The 25,749-nt window shown below is 44.5% G+C and overlaps 1 protein-coding gene across 2 annotated transcripts in view; it reads left to right on the forward strand.

Annotated features, from left to right (window-relative positions):
* The window catches only part of KCP (kielin cysteine rich BMP regulator), a 288,203-nt gene that overhangs the window by 89,589 nt on the left and 172,865 nt on the right, over positions 1 to 25,749 (forward strand). For both annotated transcript variants that reach the window (XM_063926699.1, XM_063926700.1), the window contains 3 exons: positions 11,651 to 11,727; positions 14,009 to 14,105; positions 15,361 to 15,428. In XM_063926699.1, coding sequence (XP_063782769.1) covers positions 11,651 to 11,727; positions 14,009 to 14,105; positions 15,361 to 15,428 — 242 coding nt within the window. The remainder of the gene's footprint in view (positions 1 to 11,650; positions 11,728 to 14,008; positions 14,106 to 15,360; positions 15,429 to 25,749) is intronic.

Raw genomic sequence — 25,749 nt, forward strand, 5'->3', positions numbered from 1 at the left:
AGGTGACTTTAGGAGAGTATAGGCTAACACCATCTTAAGGTGACGTTAGCTGCTGTGGCCATGCTACAGAATGCTTTGCATGGGGGCTGCATTTGCTGTTGCAATCCATCCGTGGTACATCTAGGAGAAGAAGAAAAAAAGAGGCGCAATGAGGTAGCTGTGTGAGTAAGCTAAGCGACCCTAGTGGCCGACACAAACACCTGGCCCATCTAGGAGTGTCACTGCAGTGTCACGCAGGATGGCCCTTCCAAAAAACACTCCCCAAACAGCACATGACGCAAATAAAAATGAAAGAAAAAAGAGGTGCAAGATGGAATTGTCCTTGGGCCCTCCCACCCACCCTTATGTTGTATAAACAGGACATGCACACTTTAACCAACCCATCATTTCAGTGACAGGGTCTGCCACACGACTGTGACTGAAATGACGGGTTGGTTTGGACCCCCACCGAAAAAGAAGCAATTAATCTCTCCTTGCACAAACTGGCTCTACAGAGGCAAGATGTCCACCTCATCATCATCCTCCGATATATCACCGTGTACATCCCGCTCCTCACAGATTATCAATTCGTCCCCACTGGAATCCACCATCTCAGCTCCCTGTGTACTTTGTGGAGGCAATTGCTGCTGGTCAATGTCTCCACGGAGGAATTGATTATAATTCATTTTAATGAACATCATCTTCTCCACATTTTCTGGAAGTAACCTCGTACGCCGATTGCTGACAAGGTGAGCGGCGGCACTAAACACTCTTTCGGAGTACACACTTGTGGGAGGGCAACTTAGGTAGAATAAAGCCAGTTTGTGCAAGGGCCTCCAAATTGCCTCTTTTTCCTGCCAGTATAAATACGGACTGTCTGACGTGCCTACTTGGATGCGGTCACTCATATAATCCTCCACCATTCTTTCAATGGTGAGAGAATCATATGCAGTGACAGTAGACGACATGTCCGTAATCGTTGTCAGGTCCTTCAGTCCGGACCAGATGTCAGCATCAGCAGTCGCTCCAGACTGCCCTGCATCACCGCCAGCGGATGGGCTCGGAATTCTGAGCCTTTTCCTCGCACCCCCAGTTGCGGGAGAATGTGAAGGAGGAGATGTTGACAGGTCGCGTTCCGCTTGACTTGACAATTTTGTCACCAGCAGGTCTTTGAACCCCAGCAGACTTGTGTCTGCCGGAAAGAGAGATCCAAGGTAGGTTTTAAATCTAGGATCGAGCACGGTGGCCAAAATGTAGTGCTCTGATTTCAACAGATTGACCACCCGTGAATCCTTGTTAAGCGAATTAAGGGCTCCATCCACAAGTCCCACATGCCTAGCGGAATCGCTCCCTTTTAGCTCCTCCTTCAATGCCTCCAGCTTCTTCTGCAAAAGCCTGATGAGGGGAATGACCTGACTCAGGCTGGCAGTGTCTGAACTGACTTCATGTGTGGCAAGTTCAAAAGGTTGCAGAACCTTGCACAACGTTGAAATCATTCTCCACTGCGCTTGAGACAGGTACATTCCACCTCCTATATCGTGCTCAATTGTATAGGCTTGAATGGCCTTTTGCTGCTCCTCCAACCTCTGAAGCATATATAGGGTTGAATTCCACCTCGTTACCACTTCTTGCTTCAGATGATGGCAGGGCAGGTTCAGGCGTTTTTGGTGGTGCTCCAGTCTTCTGTACGTGGTGCCTGTACGCCGAAAGTGTCCCGCAATTCTTCTGGCCACCGACAGCATCTCTTGCACGCCCCTGTCGTTTTTTAAAAAATTCTGCACCACCAAATTCAAGGTATGTGCAAAACATGGGACGTGCTGGAATTTGCCCATATTTAATGCACACACAATATTGCTGGCGTTGTCCGATGCCACAAATCCACAGGAGAGTCCAATTGGGGTAAGCCATTCCGCGATGATCTTCCTCAGTTGCCGTAAGAGGTTTTCAGCTGTGTGCGTATTCTGGAAACCGGTGATACAAAGCGTAGCCTGCCTAGGAAAGAGTTGGCATTTGCGAGATGCTGCTACTGGTGCCGCCTCTGCTGTTCTTGCGGCGGGAGTCCATACATCTACCCAGTGGGCTGTCACAGTCATATAGTCCTGACCCTGCCCTGCTCCACTTGTCCACATGTCCGTGGTTAAGTGGACATTGGGTACAACTGCATTTTTTAGGACACTGGTGAGTCTTTTTCTGACGTCCGTGTACATTCTCGGTATCGCCTGCCTAGAGAAGTGGAACCTAGATGGTATTTGGTAACGGGGGCACACTACCTCAAGAAATTGTCTAGTTCCCTGTGAACTAACGGCGGATACCGGACGCACGTCTAACACCAACATAGTTGTCAAGGCCTCAGTTATCCGCTTTGCAACAGGATGACTGCTGTGATATTTCATCTTCCTCGCAAAGGACTGTTGGACAGTCAATTGCTTGGTGGAAGTAGTAAAAGTGGGCTTACGACTTCCCCTCTGGGATGACCATCGACTCCCAGCAGCAACAACAGCAGCGCCAGCAGCAGTAGGCGTTACACGCAAGGATGCATCGGAGGAATCCCAGGCAGGAGAGGACTCGTCAGAATTGCCAGTGACATGGCCTGCAGGACTATTGGCATTCCTGGGGAAGGAGGAAATTGACACTGAGGGAGTTGGTGGGGTGGTTTGCGTGAGCTTGGTTACAAGAGGAAGGGATTTACTGGTCAGTGGACTGCTTCCGCTGTCGCCCAAAGTTTTTGAACTTGTCACTGACTTATTATGAATGCGCTGTAGGTGACGTATAAGGGAGGATGTTCCGAGGTGGTTAACGTCCTTACCCCTACTTATTACAGCTTGACAAAGGCAACACACGGCTTGACAAATGTTGTCCGCATTTCTGTTGAAATACTTCCACACCGAAGAGCTGATTTTTTTGGTATTTTCACCAGGCATGTCAACGGCCCTATTCCTCCCACAGACAACAGGTGTCTCCCCGGGTGCCTCACTTAAACAAACCACCTCACCATCAGAATCCTCCTTGTCAATTTCCTCCCCAGCGCCAGCAACATCCATATCCTCCTCATCCTGGTGTACTTCAACACTGACATCTTCAATCTGACTATCAGGAACTGGACTGCGGGTGCTCCTTCCAGCACTTGCAGGGGGCGTGCAAATGGTGGAAGGCGCATGCTCTTCACGTCCAGTGTTGGGAAGGTCAGGCATCGCAACCGACACAATTGGACTCTCCTTGTGGATTTGGGATTTCGAAGAACGCACAGTTCTTTGCGGTGCTTTTGCCAGCTTGAGTCTTTTCATTTTTCTAGCGAGAGGCTGAGTGCTTCCATCCTCATGTGAAGCTGAACCACTAGCCATGAACATAGGCCAGGGCCTCAGCCGTTCCTTGCCACTCCGTGTGGTAAATGGCATATTGCCAAGTTTACGCTTCTCCGACGACAATTTTATTTTAGATTTTGGAGTCCTTTTTTTACTGATATTTGGTGTTTTGGATTTTACATGCTCTGTACTATGACATTGGGCATCGGCCTTGGCAGACGACGTTGCTGGCATTTCATCGTCTCGGCCATGACTAGTGGCAGCAGCTTCAGCACGAGGTGGAAGTGGATCTTGATCTTTCCCTAATTTTGGAACCTCAACATTTTTGTTCTCCATATTTTAATAGGCACAACTAAAAGGCACCTCAGGTAAACAATGGAGATGGATGGATACTAGTATACTTATGGATGGACGAGCGACTGCCGACACAGAGGTAGCTACAGCCGTGGACTACCGTACTGTGTCTGCTGCTAATATATACTGGATGATAATGAGATGAAATTAATATATATATATATATAATATCACTAGTACTGCAGCCGGACAGGTATATATATTTATTATGTAATGACTGATGACGGACCTGCTGGACACTGTCAGCTCTGCAGCACCGCAGACTGCTACAGTAAGCTACTATAGTAGTATGTATCAAGAAGAAAGAAAAAAAAAAAAAACACGGGTAGGTGGTATACAATTATGGATGGACGAGCGACTGCCGACACAGAGGTAGCTACAGCCGTGGACTACCGTACTGTGTCTGCTGCTAATATAGACTGGATGATAATGAGATGAAATTAATATATATATATATAATATCACTAGTACTGCAGCCGGACAGGTATATATATTTATTATGTAATGACTGATGACGGACCTGCTGGACACTGTCAGCTCAGCAGCACCGCAGACTGCTACAGTAAGCTACTATAGTAGTATGTATCAAGAAGAAAGAAAAAAAAAAACCACGGGTAGGTGGTATACAATTATGGATGGACGAGCGACTGCCGACACAGAGGTAGCTACAGCCGTGGACTACCGTACTGTGTCTGCTGCTAATATAGACTGGATGATAATGAGATGAAATTAATATATATATATATATAGTATCACTAGTACTGCAGCCGGACAGGTATATATATTTATTATGTAATGACTGATGACGGACCTGCTGGACACTGTCAGCTCAGCAGCACCGCAGACTGCTACAGTAAGCTACTATAGTAGTATGTATCAAGAAGAAAGAAAAAAAAAACCACGGGTAGGTGGTATACAATTATGGATGGACGAGCGACTGCCGACACAGAGGTAGCTACAGCCGTGGACTACCGTACTGTGTCTGCTGCTAATATAGACTGGATGATAATGAGATAAAATTAATATATATATATATAATATCACTAGTACTGCAGCCGGACAGGTATATATATTTATTATGTAATGACTGATGACGGACCTGCTGGACACTGTCAGCTCAGCAGCACCGCAGACTGCTACAGTAAGCTACTATAGTAGTATGTATCAAGAAGAAAGAAAAAAAAAAACACGGGTAGGTGGTATACAATTATGGATGGACGAGCGACTGCCGACACAGAGGTAGCTACAGCCGTGGACTACCGTACTGTGTCTGCTGCTAATATAGACTGGATGATAATGAGATGAAATTAATATATATATATATAATATCACTAGTACTGCAGCCGGACAGGTATATATATTTATTATGTAATGACTGATGACGGACCTGCTGGACACTGTCAGCTCAGCAGCACCGCAGACTGCTACAGTAAGCTACTATAGTAGTATGTATCAAGAAGAAAGAAAAAAAAAAAAACACGGGTAGGTGGTATACAATTATGGATGGACGAGCGACTGCCGACACAGAGGTAGCTACAGCCGTGGACTACCGTACTGTGTCTGCTGCTAATATAGACTGGATGATAATGAGATGAAATTAATATATATATATATAATATCACTAGTACTGCAGCCGGACAGGTATATATATTTATTATGTAATGACTGATGACGGACCTGCTGGACACTGTCAGCTCAGCAGCACCGCAGACTGCTACAGTAAGCTACTATAGTAGTATGTATCAAGAAGAAAGAAAAAAAAAAAAAACACGGGTAGGTGGTATACAATTATGGATGGACGAGCGACTGCCGACACAGAGGTAGCTACAGCCGTGGACTACCGTACTGTGTCTGCTGCTAATATAGACTGGATGATAATGAGATGAAATTAATATATATATATATAATATCACTAGTACTGCAGCCGGACAGGTATATATATTTATTATGTAATGACTGATGACGGACCTGCTGGACACTGTCAGCTCAGCAGCACCGCAGACTGCTACAGTAAGCTACTATAGTAGTATGTATCAAGAAGAAAGAGAAAAAAAAAAAAACACGGGTAGGTGGTATACAATTATGGATGGACGAGCGACTGCCGACACAGAGGTAGCTACAGCCGTGGACTACCGTACTGTGTCTGCTGCTAATATAGACTGGATGATAATGAGATGAAATTAATATATATATATATAATATCACTAGTACTGCAGCCGGACAGGTATATATATTTATTATGTAATGACTGATGACGGACCTGCTGGACACTGTCAGCTCAGCAGCACCGCAGACTGCTACAGTAAGCTACTATAGTAGTATGTATCAAGAAGAAGAAAAAAAAAAAAAAAAACACGGGTAGATGGTATACAATTATATATATATTATATACAATTATATATATATATATATATATTTAACTGGTGGTGATTAATTAAACTGGTGGTCAGGTCACTGGTCACACTATCAGCAACTTGCAAGTAGTACTCCTAAGCAGACAATCACAATATATACTGGTGGTCAGTGTGGTCACAATGGCAGTGTGGCACTCTGGCAGCAAAAGTGTGCACTGTACGTTAAAATATGTACTCCTGCTCTCAGACTCTAACTGCTCCCCACTGTCTCCCCCACAAGTCAGATATACAGTCACACTATCACTTCAGCAAGTAGTAGTACTCCTCCTAATGCTCCCCAAAATTACTAAAGTAAATACTGTGTCTCTCTCTACTCTAGTCTCACTCTCTTCTCTATAAACGGAGAGGACGCCAGCCACGTCCTCTCCCTATCAATCTCAATGCACGTGTGAAAATGGCGGCGACGCGCGGCTCCTTATATAGAATCCGAGTCTCGCGATAGAATCCGAGCCTCGCGAGAATCCGACAGCGGGATGATGACGTTCGGGCGCGCTCGGGTTAACCGAGCAAGGCGGGAAGATCCGAGTCGCTCGGACCCGTGTAAAAAAACCTGAAGTTCGGGCGGGTTCGGATTCCGAGGAACCGAACCCGCTCATCTCTAGTTACTACACAATTATCCTATCATAAGTGAATATCTTGCGCAGCTCGTTGTTATTATTATCATCATCATTGTGCATCATTGTATCAGCCCTTCAGAAATAAGAGGTGATAGATCTCCTGATAGACGTATCTGGGTATACATCCATGTCAGCTTAAGTCTACGCTTTACTTCTGCTTGCCTTGCCCTTTTCACCTCTACTGACATAAGCAGCAGTATTAAATTCTTTTCACCCCCTCCCATACCTATTCTGTTTCTGCTGACAGGCATGGTATAATTCAGGACATCACATCACACCAGTCCATCAGTAACCAGCTTTCTCCCATCCCTTACCAACCCTCCCCAGCCCTCGCACCTACTCTGACATCTTTCTCCCATGCCTCTGGAGAGGAAGTCATGGCCCTCATTCGTTCCTGTCCCCTCACCACCTCCCCACTTGACCCTATCCCCTCCCGCCTCCTCCGCTACCTCTCTCCTTCTGCTTGTTCCCATCTTTCCCATCTTTCCCACCTTCTCAATCTATCCCTCTCATCAGGCACTGTCCCCTCTGCCTTCAAGCATGCACTCATATCTCCTATTCTTAAAAAACCTACTCTTGATCCAAACACTCTCTCCAACTACCGACCCATCTCTCTCCTCCCTTTTGCCTCCAAACTCCTTGAGCGTATTGTCTACAACCGCCTTACTTCCTTTCTTTCCTCACACTCACTGCTTGACCCATTCCAGTCTGGCTTCCGTCCTCTCGACTCCCCTGAAACCGCCCTTACAAAAGTATGCAATGACCTCCATGCTGCTAAATCTAAGGGACACTACTCTATACTTATTCTACTTGATCTCTCTGCTGCTTTTGACACTGTGGACCATCCTCTCCTACTGCAAATTCTTAACTCCATTGGTCTGCGTGACACTGCCCTCTCTTGGCTGTCCTCCTACCTTTCTGACCGTTCTTTCTCTGTCTACTCTCATGACTCCACCTCCCCCTCACTTCCACTAACTGTAGGGGTACCCCAAGGTTCTGTCCTTGGTCCTCTTCTCTTCTCTCTCTATACGTCCTCACTAGGTAAGCTCATTAGTTCTTTTGGTTTCCAATATCATCTCTATGCTGATGACACCCAAATCTATCTTTCCTCTCCAGACCTCTCCCCTGCTCTCCTCACTCGTATCTCCAACTGTCTCTCTGCTACCTCTTCCTGGATGTCCCAGCGCTTTCTTAAACTAACATGTCTAAGACCGAGCTGATCATCTTCCCTCCCCCCCGCATAACCTCACCTCCTACAATCTCATTATCTATTGATGGCACTACTATCTCCTCTAGCCCCCAAGTGCGCTGTCTTGGAGTAATCCTTGACTCCTCCCTCTCCTTCAAACCACACATTCAGCACCTCTCACAAACCTGCCATTTTCATCTAAAAAATATTTCCAGGATCAGACCCTTTCTGACCCAGGATGCTACTAAGACTCTTATCCACTCACTGGTCATCTCCAGACTGGACTACTGTAATCTGCTCCTGACTGGCATTCCTGACAAATACCTCTCTCCACTCCAATCTATCCTCAATGCTGCTGCCCGGCTCATCTTCCTCACCAAACGCACTACGTCCACCTCTCCTCTCTTACTAGACCTTCACTGGCTCCCCTTCCCTTTCAGAATCCATTTCAAGCTTCTCACACTCTCTTACAAAGCCCTCACCCACTCCTCTCCCATCTACATCTCTGACCTTATCTCCCTTTACACTCCCACCCGTCCTCTTCGCTCTGCTAATGCACGCCGACTCTCCTGCCTACGGATTACTTCCTCTCACTTCTACCTCCAAGATTTTTCACGTGCTGCACCACTTCTTTGGAATTCCCTACCTCTCCCCCTCAGACTCTCCACCTCTCTACAAAACTTCAAACTGGCTCTCAAGACCCACTTCTTCACCAAACCCAGCCAAAACTCATCCTAACCCTCTGTTCTACGCTCTCTATGTACCCCATCTGTGTCACCCCTGTCTGTCTACCCCTCCCCTTTAGAATGTAAGCTCTCACGAGCAGGACCCTCTTCCATCTTGTGCTTTTCCTTTCTTACTTTAATAATCTTCAACTGCACCAAATCCATCAGTTTTCTGCCACCTGATACTTATTCCAGTGTCATCTGCTGATGTAACTATGTTTATTTACCCTGTACTTGTCCTATACTGTCATCAACTGTAAGTTGCTGTTTTCCTGTTTGATTATTTGTTTATGTACTCTGTAATTGGGCGCTGCGGAACCCTTGTGGCGCCATATAAATAAAGGATAATAATAATAATATAATAATTTCAGCTCGCTAACCCTGGGGTAGCAAGGCGCCTAACCCTTTACGCAGCTAAACCTGATTACTATGGGCGAGATATGCGCGATAATGGGGATCACTTTAGAAAGGAGATTATATAATTTGATTACCGCCCAAGGAGACACAAGTTAGCAAGGCACCAACATCCATGGACAAAAGAAAGATCTACGTTAAATGCTGAATGATCCCCTAAATGTTCCCCATGGACAAACTGTTTATCAACTGCTTTAACAGTACAGTTGTTTCATATTCTGACGTAAATAAGCGCCTTTGACTGAATTAAATTGTGGCCACACCGGCAGCCACTAGGTGGCAACCAACAGAGCAATTCAACTGTTGCTCCATTTGGGCGCTATGGCTGCCGGTACCTGCATTTCAGCTTGCCACTGGGGGTGGTGAGCTGAAATGCGTGAAAATTACCCGTTTGGGCACCCCAAACGGAACTTTTTGCAATCGTGCCAGGACTTTGTTTATATCAGGACTTTGTAAAACACCTCCAAAACACCTCCAAGAATGCAGTGTAGCCACAGACCCAGAGTGGAGAGCAAGCTACACATCCTAGCATTCCTTATGGTCTCAACTAAAATTGGGGGTGAACGTTTGGGGCGTGGAGCTCCCTGTATTGCTCTGGCTGGGCCACTTTGGGGCATCACAACCTTACATTTACTTTTAACACTTATATCACATTGTATTTGTTTTATATTTATATAGCATTTTTCACATATCTTTTACACTTGTAACACTGCTCAGCTAAACCTCACTTTCTAACACTGATACCTTACTGCTGTCCTCCTTTTTTTTCTCTTTTACATTCAGCAGTCTCTTTCATTTGCTTAACACTGATCTTTCACTCCTATCCTTTTTCTGTCTGGTGCCCTGGGGTGGTGTGGCTGGGTTAGTCTGGGGGTGCTCTGCGCCCTAGAGGTGAACCCCTATAGTGTTAGGGACCTGTCCGATGAGGTCACCGTGAAGTAGGTGGGCGGGCTCATATACTAGCCAATATATGCCAAGAACTTTGAATATTATATTATGGTTGTAATTATTTTAATCGTGTATGGTGCACCTGCACCCTTGTTCCCCCCTGAAGTGTACTTTGTGTGTACACGTGGCAGGTGTGAGTGACACACACCCAGAGTGGAGAGCAGACTACACTTCCCAGCATTCCTTATGGTCTCAACTTAAATTTCTTAGTGTTCTGTGGCTGGACAGCCCCCTAGAATTTATATACCACTAAATGTAATTATATGTAAAGTGTAACATTTTGGTATGATGCACTGTTCAAAAGTGTAAACAGCCTCTTTCAAACAAATTGTCTGTTTTTCTGATAAAATAATAGAAAAGTGTGGCGTCATGGGGTATGCCTTTATTACTGGTGGCAATTGCTTGGAGTATGCTACAAAAATGCTCCTACTCTGAAATCCAACATGAAGGCGTACACATAGCAAGTAACATCCCACTATGGGGGTAATTCAGACCTGATCGTAGCAGCAAATTTGTTAGCAGTTGTGCAAAACCATGGGGGTAATTCCAAGTTGATCGCAGCAGTAATTTTGTTAGCAGTTGGGCAAAACCATGTGCACTGCAGGAGGGGCAGATACAGACTTGCCTACTCTCCCGGAATGGCCGGGAGGCTCCCGAAAATCGGGTGACCCTCCCGCCCCCCCCGGAAGAGCAGGCAAGTCTCCCGGTTACAGGGGTCCCCCCCCTGCCCGGCCGCCCACTTAGCGAGTAAAGTGGGCGGTCCGGGCAGGCGATGACGCGATTCTTGTTGAATCGCGTCATCATAGCCACGCCCCCTGCTGTATAATGCCTGCAATAGCGGCATTACACAGCGGGGGGCGGGGCTTACACGGGACGATCCCGTAGCCACGCCCCAGCCCCCTCTGACACGCCCCCACCCCGCCTACGCCACACCTCCGCCCCGCCCCCTCTGTACTTACATCGCAGCCCGACCCCCTGCAGCACCGACCTGGCTGCTCTCTCCCGGAGAGAGCAGCCAAAAAGTCGGTAAGTATGGACAGATATAACTTGTGCAGAGAGAGTTAGATTTGGGTGGGTTATTTTGTTTCTGTGCAGGGTAAATACTGGCTGCTTTATTTTAACACTGCAATTTAGATTGCAGATTGAACACACCACACCCAAATCTAACTCTCTCTGCACATGTTAAATCTGCCTCCCCTGCAGTGCACATGGTTTTGCCCAACTGCTAACAAAAATCCTGCTGCGATCAACTCAGAATTACCCCCTATGTGCACTGCAGGGGGGGCAGATACAACATGTGCAGAGAGAGTTAGATTTGGGTGGGGTGTGTTCAAACTGAAATCTAAATTGCAGTGTAAAAATAAAGCAGCCAGTATTTACCCTGCACAGAAACAAAATAACCCACCCAAATCTAACTCTCTCTGCAAATGTTATATCTACCTCCCCTGCAGTGCACATGGTTTTGCCCAACTGCTAACAAATTTGCTGCTACCATCAGGTCTGAATTACCCCCTATGTCATTTCAGTAGTCTGTCTGTAAAGTGGAATCTTGTTTCTGCATTGCTCTGCATAACCAAATGCAGCAGTGTGCCTATTTTGTGCTGCACTGGGAATGCCCCCACTCTGTCCAATTTGGTTTACCTGTACTCATGTCATGTTGATCTGTGCCTTGCATGTATCAGATAATATATGTAATTTCCGTCCACAGCTTGCACTTATGAGGGGAGGACTTACAAAAACAAAGAAACATTTTCCATAGGTTCCTGCAATTCATGTGCCTGTCAGGTGTGTATCGTTACTGTACATCCAGATTTTCTACTGACTTCCACACAGTTACACCAGTTACACATGATGCTGTATATAGTGGGCTGGATAAATGCAGGTGGGCAGGTTTTCATTATAGAACTGTTTTTTATTATTAAAGGGAGACACGCCCTAAATCTTGTGAAAACTGCTGTTTACAGCGGTGTTATGGCTTCTTCCTATTCAGCAAGCCTCTTTCTGGCAATCACACAGAAGGTCTGGCTGGTGAACTGATAAGTCCTCTTACCACTGCCAGTCAGTACTGTTAGAGAGCAAGTATCACTCAGCTGCCCTGGCAAAACTGTATTGGTAAACTCCAGCAAGGGAATATTTTCTGTTCTCATGATAAAAAAATCATCTTTGTTGCTGGAGAATAACATATAGATCCTGTGTGTAAGGCAGGCATTGGAAATACAAGTGAGGATGAAGGATGAAGCATTAGAACTCTTGAAGCCTAGTGTAGACTGCTCATGTTTGATGTTTAGTGTGGTATTATTTTAAGTTTATGTTTGTAATGTCTGTAAACTATATTTGTTTCAACCATACAACTATAAGGTGGGCAATCTGTAACAGAAATATTAAATACTTAATATAATGACACTATAAAATATTTATACCACAAGCAGCTATATAAATGGTAGCAATTTGGCAACCCCATCTAAATCAACTGAAATACAAAGAATAGAACCTGCACTAAAGATCAGATTCATATTGGTATATTAAAAACTATGGGGGTAATTCTGAGTTGATCGCAGCAGCAAGTTTGTTAGCAATTGGGCAAAACCATGTGCACTGCAGGGGGGGCAGATATAACATTTGCAGAGAGAGTTAAGGGGGGTACTCACGGGAGAGATGTGTGCTGAACGATCTTAACACAGACCGCTCAGCACACATCTCTCACCCCGCTCAGCACAGCGCGATGTGCTGAGCGAGGGGGAAAGCCGACGGGGGGCCGCTCACTTCACACAACGGTGAAGTGAGCGACCCGCTAGATTGAGCCTGCATGCAGCTCAATCTAGCATCGGCGATAGCGATGCGCGGGGCCGCGCATCGCTATCGCTGGAGGGCATACACACGGCAGATCCGTGCTTAAAATCTAAGCAATCTAGCAAGATTGCTTAGATTTTAAGCACGGATCTCTCCGTGTGTACCCCCCTTTAGATTTGGTTGGGTTATTTTGTTTCTGTGCAGGGTAAATACTGGCTGCTTTATTTTTACATTGCAATTTAGATTTCAGTTTGAACACACCCCACCCAAATCTAACTCTCTCTGCAAATGTTCTATCTGCCACACCTGCAGTGCAAATGGTTTTGCCCAACTGCTAACAAATTTGTTGCTGCGATCAACTCAGAATTAGGCCCTATATATAGTAATTCTAAACATACATTTTAAAATAGTCTTATGAGATTGCCTTATGCAGTTCAGTGCAACCCTTCACACATGCAATTCACAGCAGTTTCAAGTGACTTCTCTTGAGAAACTAAACTGGTCACCATAACTGATGAGGATAGAGTGTTTATAAAGTATGTTTAACTACTTCATTACAGTCATAAACAATCATTCTATATTTCTGCTAGTAACATTGCTATTTTTGCTTTCAGATGCAAGGTCTTGTATCATACACACAATGCTCCACCAGTACATCTGTTTTCTATTTTACGTTTTTTGTTATCTGACATTATGTCAGGGATGATATCTATTACTGACTGCTGCAATCACATCCCCATCTTTTTGTGGATATGCAAGCAGATCATTATATTTATTTACTGCCAGCTTAACCCATAAAGAATAATGGGAGACAAGTGAACTGTAGAATATAATGGAATATATGTGTGCTGTAAAATGTATTACATTAATGACCAATTCCAGAGGTATAACCTTATGTAAGTACAATGAACATGTAATGTAATGATTGTATCTGTGCCTGTTGTGCTACATATACCATTAGCTGTTGTGACACACCACATGTGTGGCATGACCGTGCCAGCTTGAGGGTTTGGGGGTGATATATCTAGCAGTGAAAAAGGTAGAGAAAAGGACCAGTGGAGAATATGCCCATAGCAACCAATCAGCTTTGTGGTGGCATTTATTAAGTACATTCTATAAAATGATAGGTATAAGCTGATTGGCTGCTATGGGCAAATTCTCCACTCTTGTCACTGCTTGATACATCTGCCTCCCTTGCATTCCTGTTCCCCCATAAAGGCCGGCACATATGTGCCAACTGGAAATATAGTATACAGTGAGTAGGTTTCTCTTTCAGGATGGAGAGGTAACCTGTGTCCAAAAGATATGTCCGCCAGTGGCCTGTAGTGACCCAGTGACACCACCCAGGGAGTGCTGCCCGCGCTGTATAACAGGTGAGTGTCCTGAGCTCACAGTTGCAGTTCATTTGATTTTTTTATTTACTTATTTTTTTAAAATTATTCAGCTACAAAATGGGAATTTGAGTATCCATAAATAATTATGGGTACAAGTTCATAACATAGGACTTAAACTTGTTCAGAACATTCAAATGTGTACCCTCGTGGGCCCGCTTCTCTCGCCATGCTTTGGGGACGGTGACTCGCTCCGCTTGCCATAGGTTACGATTTCCAATAGATGTCCATGTAGATAGTGTTCTGAGGCAGTTTAGTTATGCTAGCCCAGGGGTCTCATGTTCTGAACTTGAGCCCATAATTGTGGCAGCCAGGGAACAAAGTAACTTTTGTTTTTGTTAAAGAGGCATAAATTATAGAGTAACTTCCCTCCTCACAATTCTAAAATGTGGGGGCCAGTGTACTACCGGAGTTTGTCAGATACTCTCTTTTTTCTATAGAAGATATTCCTCCTGCTGAAGGAGAAATTCTTATTTGTGGTTTTATAGCTCTACCATGTTTTGTATTGATTGAATATACTCAGTGCTATAAACACGAGAGCAGTGGGGTGTTAGACATTATGGAGGTGATGGGGTGAGTTTCTGTACAGTGGTTCCAGACATTGACCCCCTGTGTCTGTTTTTTATGTGGAAGTATTGCATTTTATACTAGACTTGAGTGTCAGCATGGAGTTCTTCTTCATCAGAGATAAATAATCTTACAGCATTATTTAGACTGGAGGCTTACATTACTACTGTGCCGGAATGTGCAAAGGCTTACACATTACACTCACATATGACGGAAGAGACACCACAAGGCAGTGACATGGCGTTCTCACGTAGGCAAAGATCAGTGGTAATGGAACTATGGTCTGTGTAGGGTTGGACAAAAGCATAGGTACACATGTTTTCAGGTTTATATTTTGCACTTAGTAAAGGGTAGGTGTGAGTATACAGTGATGATAATAATAATAATAATAATAATAATAATAACATAATAATAATATATATGCAATTCAGAGGCTACATGCGCCTGATTTCCATCAAGCTCTGCATCAGGTCCTTAATGGTATTCTTTGAAGATGTACTACCACTTCCAACATACATTTTACTTACCTTCTTTATGTAACTGAGACCTCAGTGCTGCTCCATGCAGCAATTGTTCTTTGGGTAGTCACTTTAATGACTGATTTGGGGTGGAGTGTGTAGGGGGACTAATCTACCTTCACCCAAACTTTCTTTTCCCATCTTTATAAAAGGCTGTTCTGATGGTCACCGGGAGGGCGACACCTGGAAGAAAGACCCGTGTATAAGCTGTACTTGTCAGGTAAAGTTAAGAGAAAGTTATTTATTTTAGTAATATTTATATTCCAGCATATTCCACTGCACTTTACAGAACAGTAATAAATGAGTAATAACAGCAGACAGAGAGGTAAGAGGGCCCTGCCTGCTAGCTTCCAATATGTAGGAAAAACAGGAATTATATACCTGAGAAGAATTGCTACATATTACACATTGGTCCAGCCAGATTGTAGGGGATAAAGGTTCTTGGTGGGCTTTGTGGTCCAGTCACAAAGCAAATGTTGGCCTGGGATCATAGTGTTGTGTGACTGTAGGAAGGGAACATATGCAAGTTTTGTGTGGACTGTGTAGAGGGTAGATAGATGGATAAAATACAGTAGCTTATCGAGGTTAAGTGGATTGTTAGAAAACATTACACACACACACACATATCAGACACACACACACACACACACATCAGACACACACACACACACACACATCAGACACACATCAGACACACATAGACACGTAGACACTTTGCACACATATATATAACACACCACTCATATTCTGTTCATACATAGAAACATACATATACACACACACACACACACACACACACACACACACACACACACACACACACCTGGGGACAATCGCAGTTTGTGAGAAAAACATTTTGACCCATCAGGAAGGGTACGGGATTGGGGTTCTGGCCACTCAGAAACTCTGCTGTGGGTGCCACTGTAGCCTTATATGTGAGCAGACGTATTTTATACAGAATTCTAAAAGGGATTATTACCATTTCTCCTGTTTTACCAGCAGATAAGCAGCCTATAAATCTTTATTTATTTTTTCCACTTTTCAACACTGTCCATTAACCTACTATGGTGCCAGCAAAGTAAATAAATTTGTGAAGCGATTTGCTATCTGCAAATGGTGCTATGCTTTATGCTTACGTTTAGGGCTTGGGATGTCCGATGTACTGCAGATGTGTGCTTTTTGGTTATTGGTCATGTGGAAAAATATAACACTTTTTTCAGTGCATGCACGGCCTTATTAGCTCATTCATGCCCAGTCTGAAAACTTCTAGAATGTTTGGAAGCATTATTGCGCATTTGTGAGCTAGTTAGGCGGCACATTTACACTAAAGAATCTGCCGTTTTTGGGCAGTGTGTGTGTGCAATACGTAAGAAAGGGTACCTGTCACTTTACATTAGCAATATGCTGATAGGTTGAGTATCCCTTATCCAAAACGCTTGGGACCAGAGGTATTTTGGATATCGGATTTTTCCGTATTTTGGAATAATTGCATACCATAATGAGATATCATGGGAATGGGACCCAAGTCTAAGCACAGAATGCATTTATGTTTCATATACACCTTATACACACAGCCTGAAGGTCATTTTAGACAATATTTTAATAACTTTGTGCATTAAACAAAGTGTGTCTACATTCACACAATTCATTTATGTTTCATATACACCTTATACACACAGCCGAGAGGCCATTTAATACAATATTTTTAATAACTTTGTATATTAAACATAGTTTGGGCACATTGAGCCATCAGAAAACAAAGGTTTCACTATCTCACTCTCAATCAAAAAAGTCCGTATTTCGGAATATTCCGTATTTCGGAATATTTGGATATGGGATACTCAACCTGTATAGGGCTGCTTGAACAGGTTAATGCAGGATCTGTCCAATGGGTGCAAATCTTTTAAATACCTGCACTAGAAAGAACAAAAACAGGTTTTAGTAAATATTACAGAAGGATTGCTAATAGCTTGTTTATATGACGATGTGTAAAAACTAGTGATGTGCACCGGACATGGGTTTGGTATTTTGGCTTTAGATTCGGTTCCGCGGCCGTGTTTTGGATTCGGACGCGTTTTGGCAAAACCTCACCGAAATTTTTTTGTCGGATTTGGGTGTGTTTTGGATTCGGGTGTTTTTTTCAAAAAACCCTAAAAAACAGCTTAAATCATAGAATTTGGGGGTCATTTTGATCCCATAGTATTATTAACCTCAATTACCATAATTTCCACTCATTTCCAGTCTATTCTGAACACCTCACACCTCACAATATTATTTTTAGTCCTACAATTTGCACCGAGGTCGCTGGATGGCTAAGCTAAGCGACACAAGTGGCCGACACAAACACCTGGCCCATCTAGGAGTGGCACTGCAGTGTCAAGACAGGATGGCACTTCAAAAAAATTGTCCCCAAACAGCACATGATGCAAAGAAAAAAAGAGGCGCACCAAGGTCGCTGTGTGACTAAGCTAAGCGACACAAGTGGCCGACACAAACACCTGGCCCATCTAGGAGTGGCACTGCAGTGTCAAGACAGGATGGCACTTCAAAAAAATTGTCCCCAAACAGCACATGATGCAAAGAAAAAAAGAGGCGCACCACAGGTATAGAATGTAGATGGATAGTATACTTAATGACGACACAGAGGTAGGCACAGCAGTGGCCTTCCGTATCGCACCGCTATATATAGTATACTGGTGGTCACTGTGTCAGCAAACTGCAAAACTAAAATGCACCACAGGTATAGAATGTAGATGGATAGTATACTTAATGACAACACGGAGGTAGGCACAGCAGTGGCCTTCCGTATCGTACTGCTATATATAGTATACTGGTGGTCACTGTGTCAGCAAACTGCAAAACTAAAATGCACCACAGGTATAGAATGTAGATGGATAGTATACTTAATGACGACACGGAGGTAGGCACAGCAGTGGCCTTCCGTATCGTACTGCTATATATAGTATACTGGTGGTCACTGTGTCAGCAAACTGCAAAACTAAAATGCACCACAGGTATAGAATGTAGATGGATAGTATACTTAATGACGACACAGAGGTAGGCACAGCAGTGGCCTTCCGTGTCGTACTGCTATATATAGTATACTGGTGGTCACTGTGTCAGCAAACTGCAAAACTTAAATGCACCACAGGTATAGAATGTAGATGGATAGTATACTTAATGACGACACAGAGGTAGGCACAGCAGTGGCCTTCCGTATCGTACTGCTATATATAGTATACTGGTGGTCACTGTGTCAGCAAACTGCAAAACTAAAATGCACCACAGGTATAGAATGTAGATGGATAGTATACTTAATGACGACACAGAGGTAGGCACAGCAGTGGCCTACCGTATCGAACTGCTATATATAGTATACTGGTGGTCACTGTGTCAGCAAACTGCAAAACTAAAATGCACCACAGGTATAGAATGTAGATGGATAGTATACTCAATGACGACACAGATGTAGGCACAGCAGTGGCCTTCCGTATCGTACTGCTATATATAGTATACTGGTGGTCACTGGTCAGCAAAACTCTGCACTGTACTCCTCCTATATAATATTAATTATACTGGTGGTCCCCAGTCCCCACAATAAAGCAGCACACTGAGCACAGATATGGAGTGTTTTTCAGGCAGACAACGTATACTGGTGGTCTCTGTCAGCAAAACTCTGCACTGTACTCCTGCTATATAATACAGCTGCTCCCCAGTCCCCACAATTAAGCAGTGTGAGCACAGATATATTATGCAGCACACTGAGCACAGATATGGAGCGTTTTTTTCAGGCAGAGAACGGATAAAACTGGTGGTCACTGATCAGCAAAACTCTGCACTGTACTCCTCCTAACAGCTGCTCCCCAGTCCTCCCCACAATTAAGCAATAAAGCAATCAAGTTCAACAATAAACGGAGAGGACGCCAGCCATGTCCTCTCCCTATCATCTCCAATGCTCGAGTGAAAATGGCGGCGACGCGCGGCTGCTTATATAGAATCCGAATCTCGCGAGAATCCGACAGCGGGATGATGACGTTCGGGCGCGCTCGGGTTAGCCGAGCAAGGCGGGAAGGTTCGAACCTGCCTCGGACCCGTGTAAAATGGGTGAAGTTCGGGGGGGTTCGGTTTCCGAGAAACCGAACCCGCTCAACACTAGTAAAAACAGCATCATGGGGAGCCTTTTTATTTAATAGCATGTGGACCTGTGTTTTGGTTCCTTACAGTGAACTTCTTTACATCTTCATATGATTTAAAGAAACCTTTTGATGCACGTATCTCATTTAGAGAAGGTCAGTCCAGAGGGGCCAGTCCATTATATGAAGAAAATATATAGTATGATCTAACTGATGAGATCCTCTATTCTTCTGTTTGAAATCTCTTTAGAAATACAGGATATTTTGACAGGAACCTCGGGGACTGACATTTCCTTTGTTTAGCAGCGCTTGTGGACTACTCTGTTTTTGGTTTTGCATATTGTTCGAGATGTGGTGCTCTTGAGAGTTTGGTGCTGAGCTGCAGCTAGGGCTCAAGTTACTCCTTCTTCAAGTATTGTACCTCGGCAGAGTAGGCAAGTACTATTCTACTATTCTAGGCAAAATAAATAACTTCTGGCTTTTAACTAGAGATATGCACCGGAAATTTTTCGGATTTTGTGTTTTGGTTTTGGATTCGGTTCCGCGGCCGTGTTTTGGATTCGGACGTGTTTTGGCAAAACCTCTCTGAAATTTTTTTGTCGGATTCGGGTGTGTTTTGGATTCGGGTGTTTTTAAAAAAAACAACCCTCAAAAACAGCTTAAATCATAGAATTTGGGGGTCATTTTGATCCCATAGTATTATTAACCTCAATAACCATAATTCACACTCATTTCCAGTCTATTCTGAACACCTCACACCTCACAATATTATTTTTAGTCCTAAAATTTGCACCGAGGTCGCTGGATGACTAAGCTAAGCGACCCAAGTGGGCGGCACAAACACCTGGCCCATCTAGGAGTGGCACTGCAGTATCAGACAGGATGGCACTTAAAAAAATTAGCCCCAAACATCACATGATGTAGAGATAAATAAAATAAAAAAAGAGGTGCAAGATGGAATTGTCCTTGGGCCCTCCCACCCACCCTTATGTTGTATAAACAGGACATGCACACTTTAACAAACCATCATTTCAGCCACAGGGTCTGCCACACAACTGTGGCTGAAATGACTGGTTGGTTTGGGCCCCCACCAAAAAAGAAGCAATCAATCTCTCCTTGCACAAACTGGCTCTACAGAGGCAAGATGTCCATCTCCTCCTCATCGTCCGATTCATCACCCCTTTCACTGTGTACATCCCATCACAGAGTATTAATTCGGCCCCACTGGAATCCACCATTTCAGGTCCCTGTGTACTTTCTGGAGGCAATTGCTGGTGAATGTCTCCATGGAGGAATTGATTATAATTAATTTTGATGAACATCATCTTCTCCACATTTTCTGGAAGTAACCTTGTACGCCGATTGCTGACAAGGTGACCGGCTGCACTAAACACTCTTTCGGAGTACACACTGGAGGGGGGGGGGGCAACTTAGATAAAATAAAGCCAGTTTGTGCAAGGGCCTCCAAATTGCCTCTTTTTCCTGCCAGTATACGTTCGGACTGTCTGATGTGCCTACTTGGATGCGGTCACTCATATAATCCTCCACCATTCTTTCAATGGTGACAGAATCATATGCAGTGACAGTAGACGACATGTCAGTAATCGTTGGCAGGTCCTTCAGTCCGGACCAGATGTCAGCACTCGCTCCAGACTGCCCTGTATCACCGCCAGTGGGTGGGCTCGGAATTCTTAGCCTTTTCCTCGCAGCCCCAGTTGCGGGAGAATGTGAAGGAGGAGCTGTTGACGGGTCACGTTCCGCTTGGCTTGACATGTATCTCACCAGCAGGTCTTTGAACATGTGCAGACTTATGTCTGCCGGAAAGAGAGATACAACGTAGGCTTTAAACCTAGGATCGAGCACGGTGGCCAAAATGTAGTGCTCTGATTTCAACAGATTGACCACCCGTGAATCCTGGTTAAGCGAATTAAGGGCTCCATCCACAAGTCCCACATGCCTAGCGGAATCGCTCCGTTTTAGCTCTTCCTTCAATCTCTCCAGCTGCTTCTGCAAAAGCCTGATGAGGGGAATGACTTGACTCAGGCTGGCAGTGTCTGAACTGACTTCACGTGTGGCAAGTTCAAAGGGTTGCAGAACCTTGCACAACGTTGAAATCATTCTCCACTGCGCTTGAGTCAGATGCATTCCCCCTCCTTTGCCTATATCGTAGGCAGATGTATAGGCTTGAATGGCCTTTTGCTGCTCCTCCATCCTCTGAAGCATATAGATGGTTGAATTCCATCTCGTTACCACCTCTTGCTTCAGATGATGACGGGGCAGGTTGAGGAGTGTTTGCTGGTGCTCCAGTCTTCGGCACGCGGTGGCTGAATGCCGAAAGTGGCCCGCAATTCTTCGGGCCACCGACAGCATCTCTTGCACTCCCCTGTCGTTTTTTTTTTTAATTCTGCACCACCAAATTAGCATGGGACGTGCTGGAATTTGCCCACATGTAATGCACGCACAATATTGGTGGCGTTGTCCGATGTCACAAATCCCCAGGAGAGTCCAATTGGGGTAAGCCATTCTGCGATGATGTTCCTCAGTTTCCGTAAGAGGTTGTGAGCTGTGTGCCTCTTATGGAAAGCGGTGATACAAAGCGTAGCCTGCCTAGGAACGAGTTGGCGTTTGCGAGATGCTGCTACTGGTGCCGCCGCTGCTGTTCTTGCTGCGGGAGGCAGTACATCTACCCAGTGGGCTGTCACAGTCATATAGTTCTGAGTCTGCCCTGCTCCACTTGTCCACATGTCCGTGGTTAAGTGGACATTGGGTACAACTGCATTTTTTAGGACACTAGTGACTCTTTTTCTGACATCTGTGTACATTCTCGGTATCGCCTGCCTAGAGAAGTGGAACCTAGATGGTATTTGGTACCGGGGATACAGTACCTCAATCAATTCTCGTTTTCCCTGTGAATTAACGGTGGATACTGGACACACGTTTAATACCAACACAGCTGCCAAGACCTGAGTTATCCGCTTTCCAGCAAGATGACTGCTGTGATATTTCATCTTCCTCACAAATGACTGTTGGACAGTCAATTGCTTACTGGAAGTAGCACAAGTGGTCTTCCGACTTTCCCTCTGGGATGACGACCGACTCCCAGCAGCAACAACAGCAGTGCCAGCAGCAGTAGGCGTTACACTCAAGGATCCATCGGAGGAATCCCAGTTAGGAGAGGACTCGTCAGACTTGCCAGTGACATGGCCTGCAGGACTATTGGTGTTCCTGTCTAAGGAGGAAATTGACACTGAGGGAGTTGGTGGTGTGGTTTGCAGGAGCTTGGGTACAAGAGGAAGGGATTTAGTTGTCAGTGGACTGCTTCCGCTGTCACCCAAAGTTTTTGAACTTGTCAATGACTTCTGATGAATGCGCTCCAGGTGACGTATAAGGGATGATGTTCCTAGGTGGTTAACATCCTTACCCCTACATATTACAGCTCGACAAAGGCAACACACGGCTTGACACCTGTTGTCCGCATTTCTGTTAAAATAATTCCACACCGAAGAGGTGATTTTTTTTGGTAATTTGACCTGGCATGTCAATGGCCATATTCATCCCATGGACAACAGGTGTCTCCCCGGGTGCCTGACTTAAACAAACCATCAGAATCCTCCTTGTCAATTTCCTCCTCAGCGCCAGCAACACCCATATCCTCATTCTGGTGTACTTCAACAGTGACATCTTCAATTTGACTATCAGGAACTGGACTGTGGGTGCTCCTTCCAGCACTTGCAGGGGGCGTGCAAATGGTGGAAGGCGCCACCTCTTCCCGTCCAGTGTTGGGAAGGTCAGGCATCGCAACCGACACAATTGGACTCTCCTTGGGGATTTGTAATTTAGAAGAACGCACAGTTCTTTGCTGTGCTTTTGCCATCTTAACTCTTTACAGTTTTCTAGCGGGAGGATGAGTGCTTCCATCCTCATGTGAAGCTGAACCACTAGCCATGAACATAGGCCAGAGCCTCAGCCGTTCCTTGCCACTCCGTGTCGTAAATGGCATATTGGCAAGTTTACGCTTCTCCTCAGATGCTTTTAATATAGATTTTTGGGTCATTTTACTGAATTTTAGTTTTTTGGATTTTACATGCTCTCTACTATGACATTGGGCATCGGCCTTGGCAGACGACGTTGATGGCATTTCATCGTCTCGGCCATGACTAGTGGCAGCAGCTTCAGCACGAGGTGGAAATGGATCTTGAACTTTCCCTATTTTACCCTCCACATTTTTGTTCTCCATTTTTTAATGTGTGAAATTATATGCCAGTAATTTATCAATAGCAATGGACTACTGTACTGTACTATATATGTATACTGTTGGTCACCAAAATGCTGCACTGTAATACTATATATACTGCTCACAAAAATGCAGCACAGATATGGAATGGATACTTGCAGTGACACAGAGCTGCAAGATACAGCAATAGCCTACTGTACACAACTATATACTGTTAGTGACCAAAATGCTGCACTTTAATACTATATATACTGCTCACAAAAATGCAGCACAGATATGGAATGGATACTTGCAGTGACACAGAGCTGCAAGATACAGCAATGGCCTACTGTACAACTATATACTATTAGTCACCAAAATGCTGCACTGTAATACTGTATATACTGCTCACAAAAATGCCGTACAGATATGGAATGGATACTTGCAGTGATACAGAGCTGCAAGATACAGCAATGGCCTACTGTACACAACTATATACTGTTAGTGACCAAAATGCTGCACTTTAATACTATATATACTGCTCACAAAAATGCAGCACAGATATGGAATGGATACTTGCAGTGACACAGAGCTGCAAGATACAGCAATGGCCTACTGTACAACTATATACTGTTGGTCACCAAAATGCTGCACTTTAATACTATATCTACTGCTCACAAAAATGCAGCACAGATATGGAATGGATACTTGCAGTGACACAGCTGCAAGATACAGCAATGGCCTACTGTACAACTATATACTGTTGGTCACCAAAATGCTGCACTGTAATACTGTATATACTGCTCACAAAAATGCCGTACAGATATGGAATGGATACTTGCAGTGATACAGAGCTGCAAGATACAGCAATGGCCTACTGTACACAACTATATACTGTTAGTCACCAAAATGCTGCACTGTAATACTATATATACTGCTCACAAAAATGCAGCACAGATATGGAATGGATACTTGCAGTGACACAGAGCTGCAAGATACAGCAATGGCCTACTGTACAACTATATACTGTTAGTCACCAAAATGCTGCACTGTAATACTGTATATACTGCTCACAAAAATGCCGTACAGATATGGAATGGATACTTGCAGTGATACAGAGCTGCAAGATACAGCAATGGCCTACTGTACACAACTATATACTGTTAGTCACCAAAATGCTGCACTGTAATACTATATATACTGCTCACAAAAATGCAGCACAGATATGGAATGGATACTTGCAGTGACACAGAGCTGCAAGATACAACAATGGCCTACTGTACAACTATATACTGTTGGTCACCAAAATGCTGCACTTTAATACTATATCTACTGCTCACAAAAATGCAGCACAGATATGGAATGGATACTTGCAGTGACACAGAGCTGCAAGATACAGCAATGGCCTACTGTACTGTACTTCTATAATTATATACTAGTGGTCCCCAGTCCCCACAATAAAGCACACTGAGCACAGATATTTGCAGCACACTGAGCACAGATATGGAGGGTTTTCAGGCAGAGAACGTAGATATTTTCAGTACACTGAGCACAGATATTTGCAGCACACTGAGCACAGATTATGGAGCTTTTCAGGGAGAGAACGCAGCCACGTCCTCTCCGTTCAATCTCCAATGCACGAGTGAAAATGGCGGCGACGCGCAGCTCTTTATATAGAATACGAATCTTGCGAGAATCCGCAGCGGGATGATGACGTTTGGCCTCGTTCGGGTTAACCGAGCAAGGCGGGAAGATTCGAGGCTGCCTCGGACCCGTGTAAAATAGGTGAAGTTCGGGCGGGTTCGGATCTCGGAGAACCGAACCCGCTCATCTCTACTTTTAACATAAAGCACTTATATATATATCCTGCCACTCCCACTGCGATACTCTGTCCGAAATATACTGATTGTCAGTACCTCTGGAAAATGGTGAGGAATGAAGTATGCTTATAGCCAGACTGTGTAGAACTTGCACATGCAGGGAGAGTAGATAGGATGGTGGCTGGCTGAAAGCAATGAGAGCGATGCTTATTTCATGTTTGTGATTTGATGAGTTTGGGCTATTTTGTGGGTCTTTGAATAATTCAGGGTTTAGGGGGCAGTTTGGGGTTAACTCTTTGTGCCAGGCAGGAAGTAATAACATTATTGTCAGACACTGAACACATTTATTATAAATAATTACTTCCTCACTGACAT

The sequence above is a fragment of the Pseudophryne corroboree genome, chromosome 6 (genome assembly GCF_028390025.1).
Source record: "Pseudophryne corroboree isolate aPseCor3 chromosome 6, aPseCor3.hap2, whole genome shotgun sequence".
Classification (NCBI taxonomy): Eukaryota; Metazoa; Chordata; class Amphibia; order Anura; family Myobatrachidae; genus Pseudophryne; species Pseudophryne corroboree.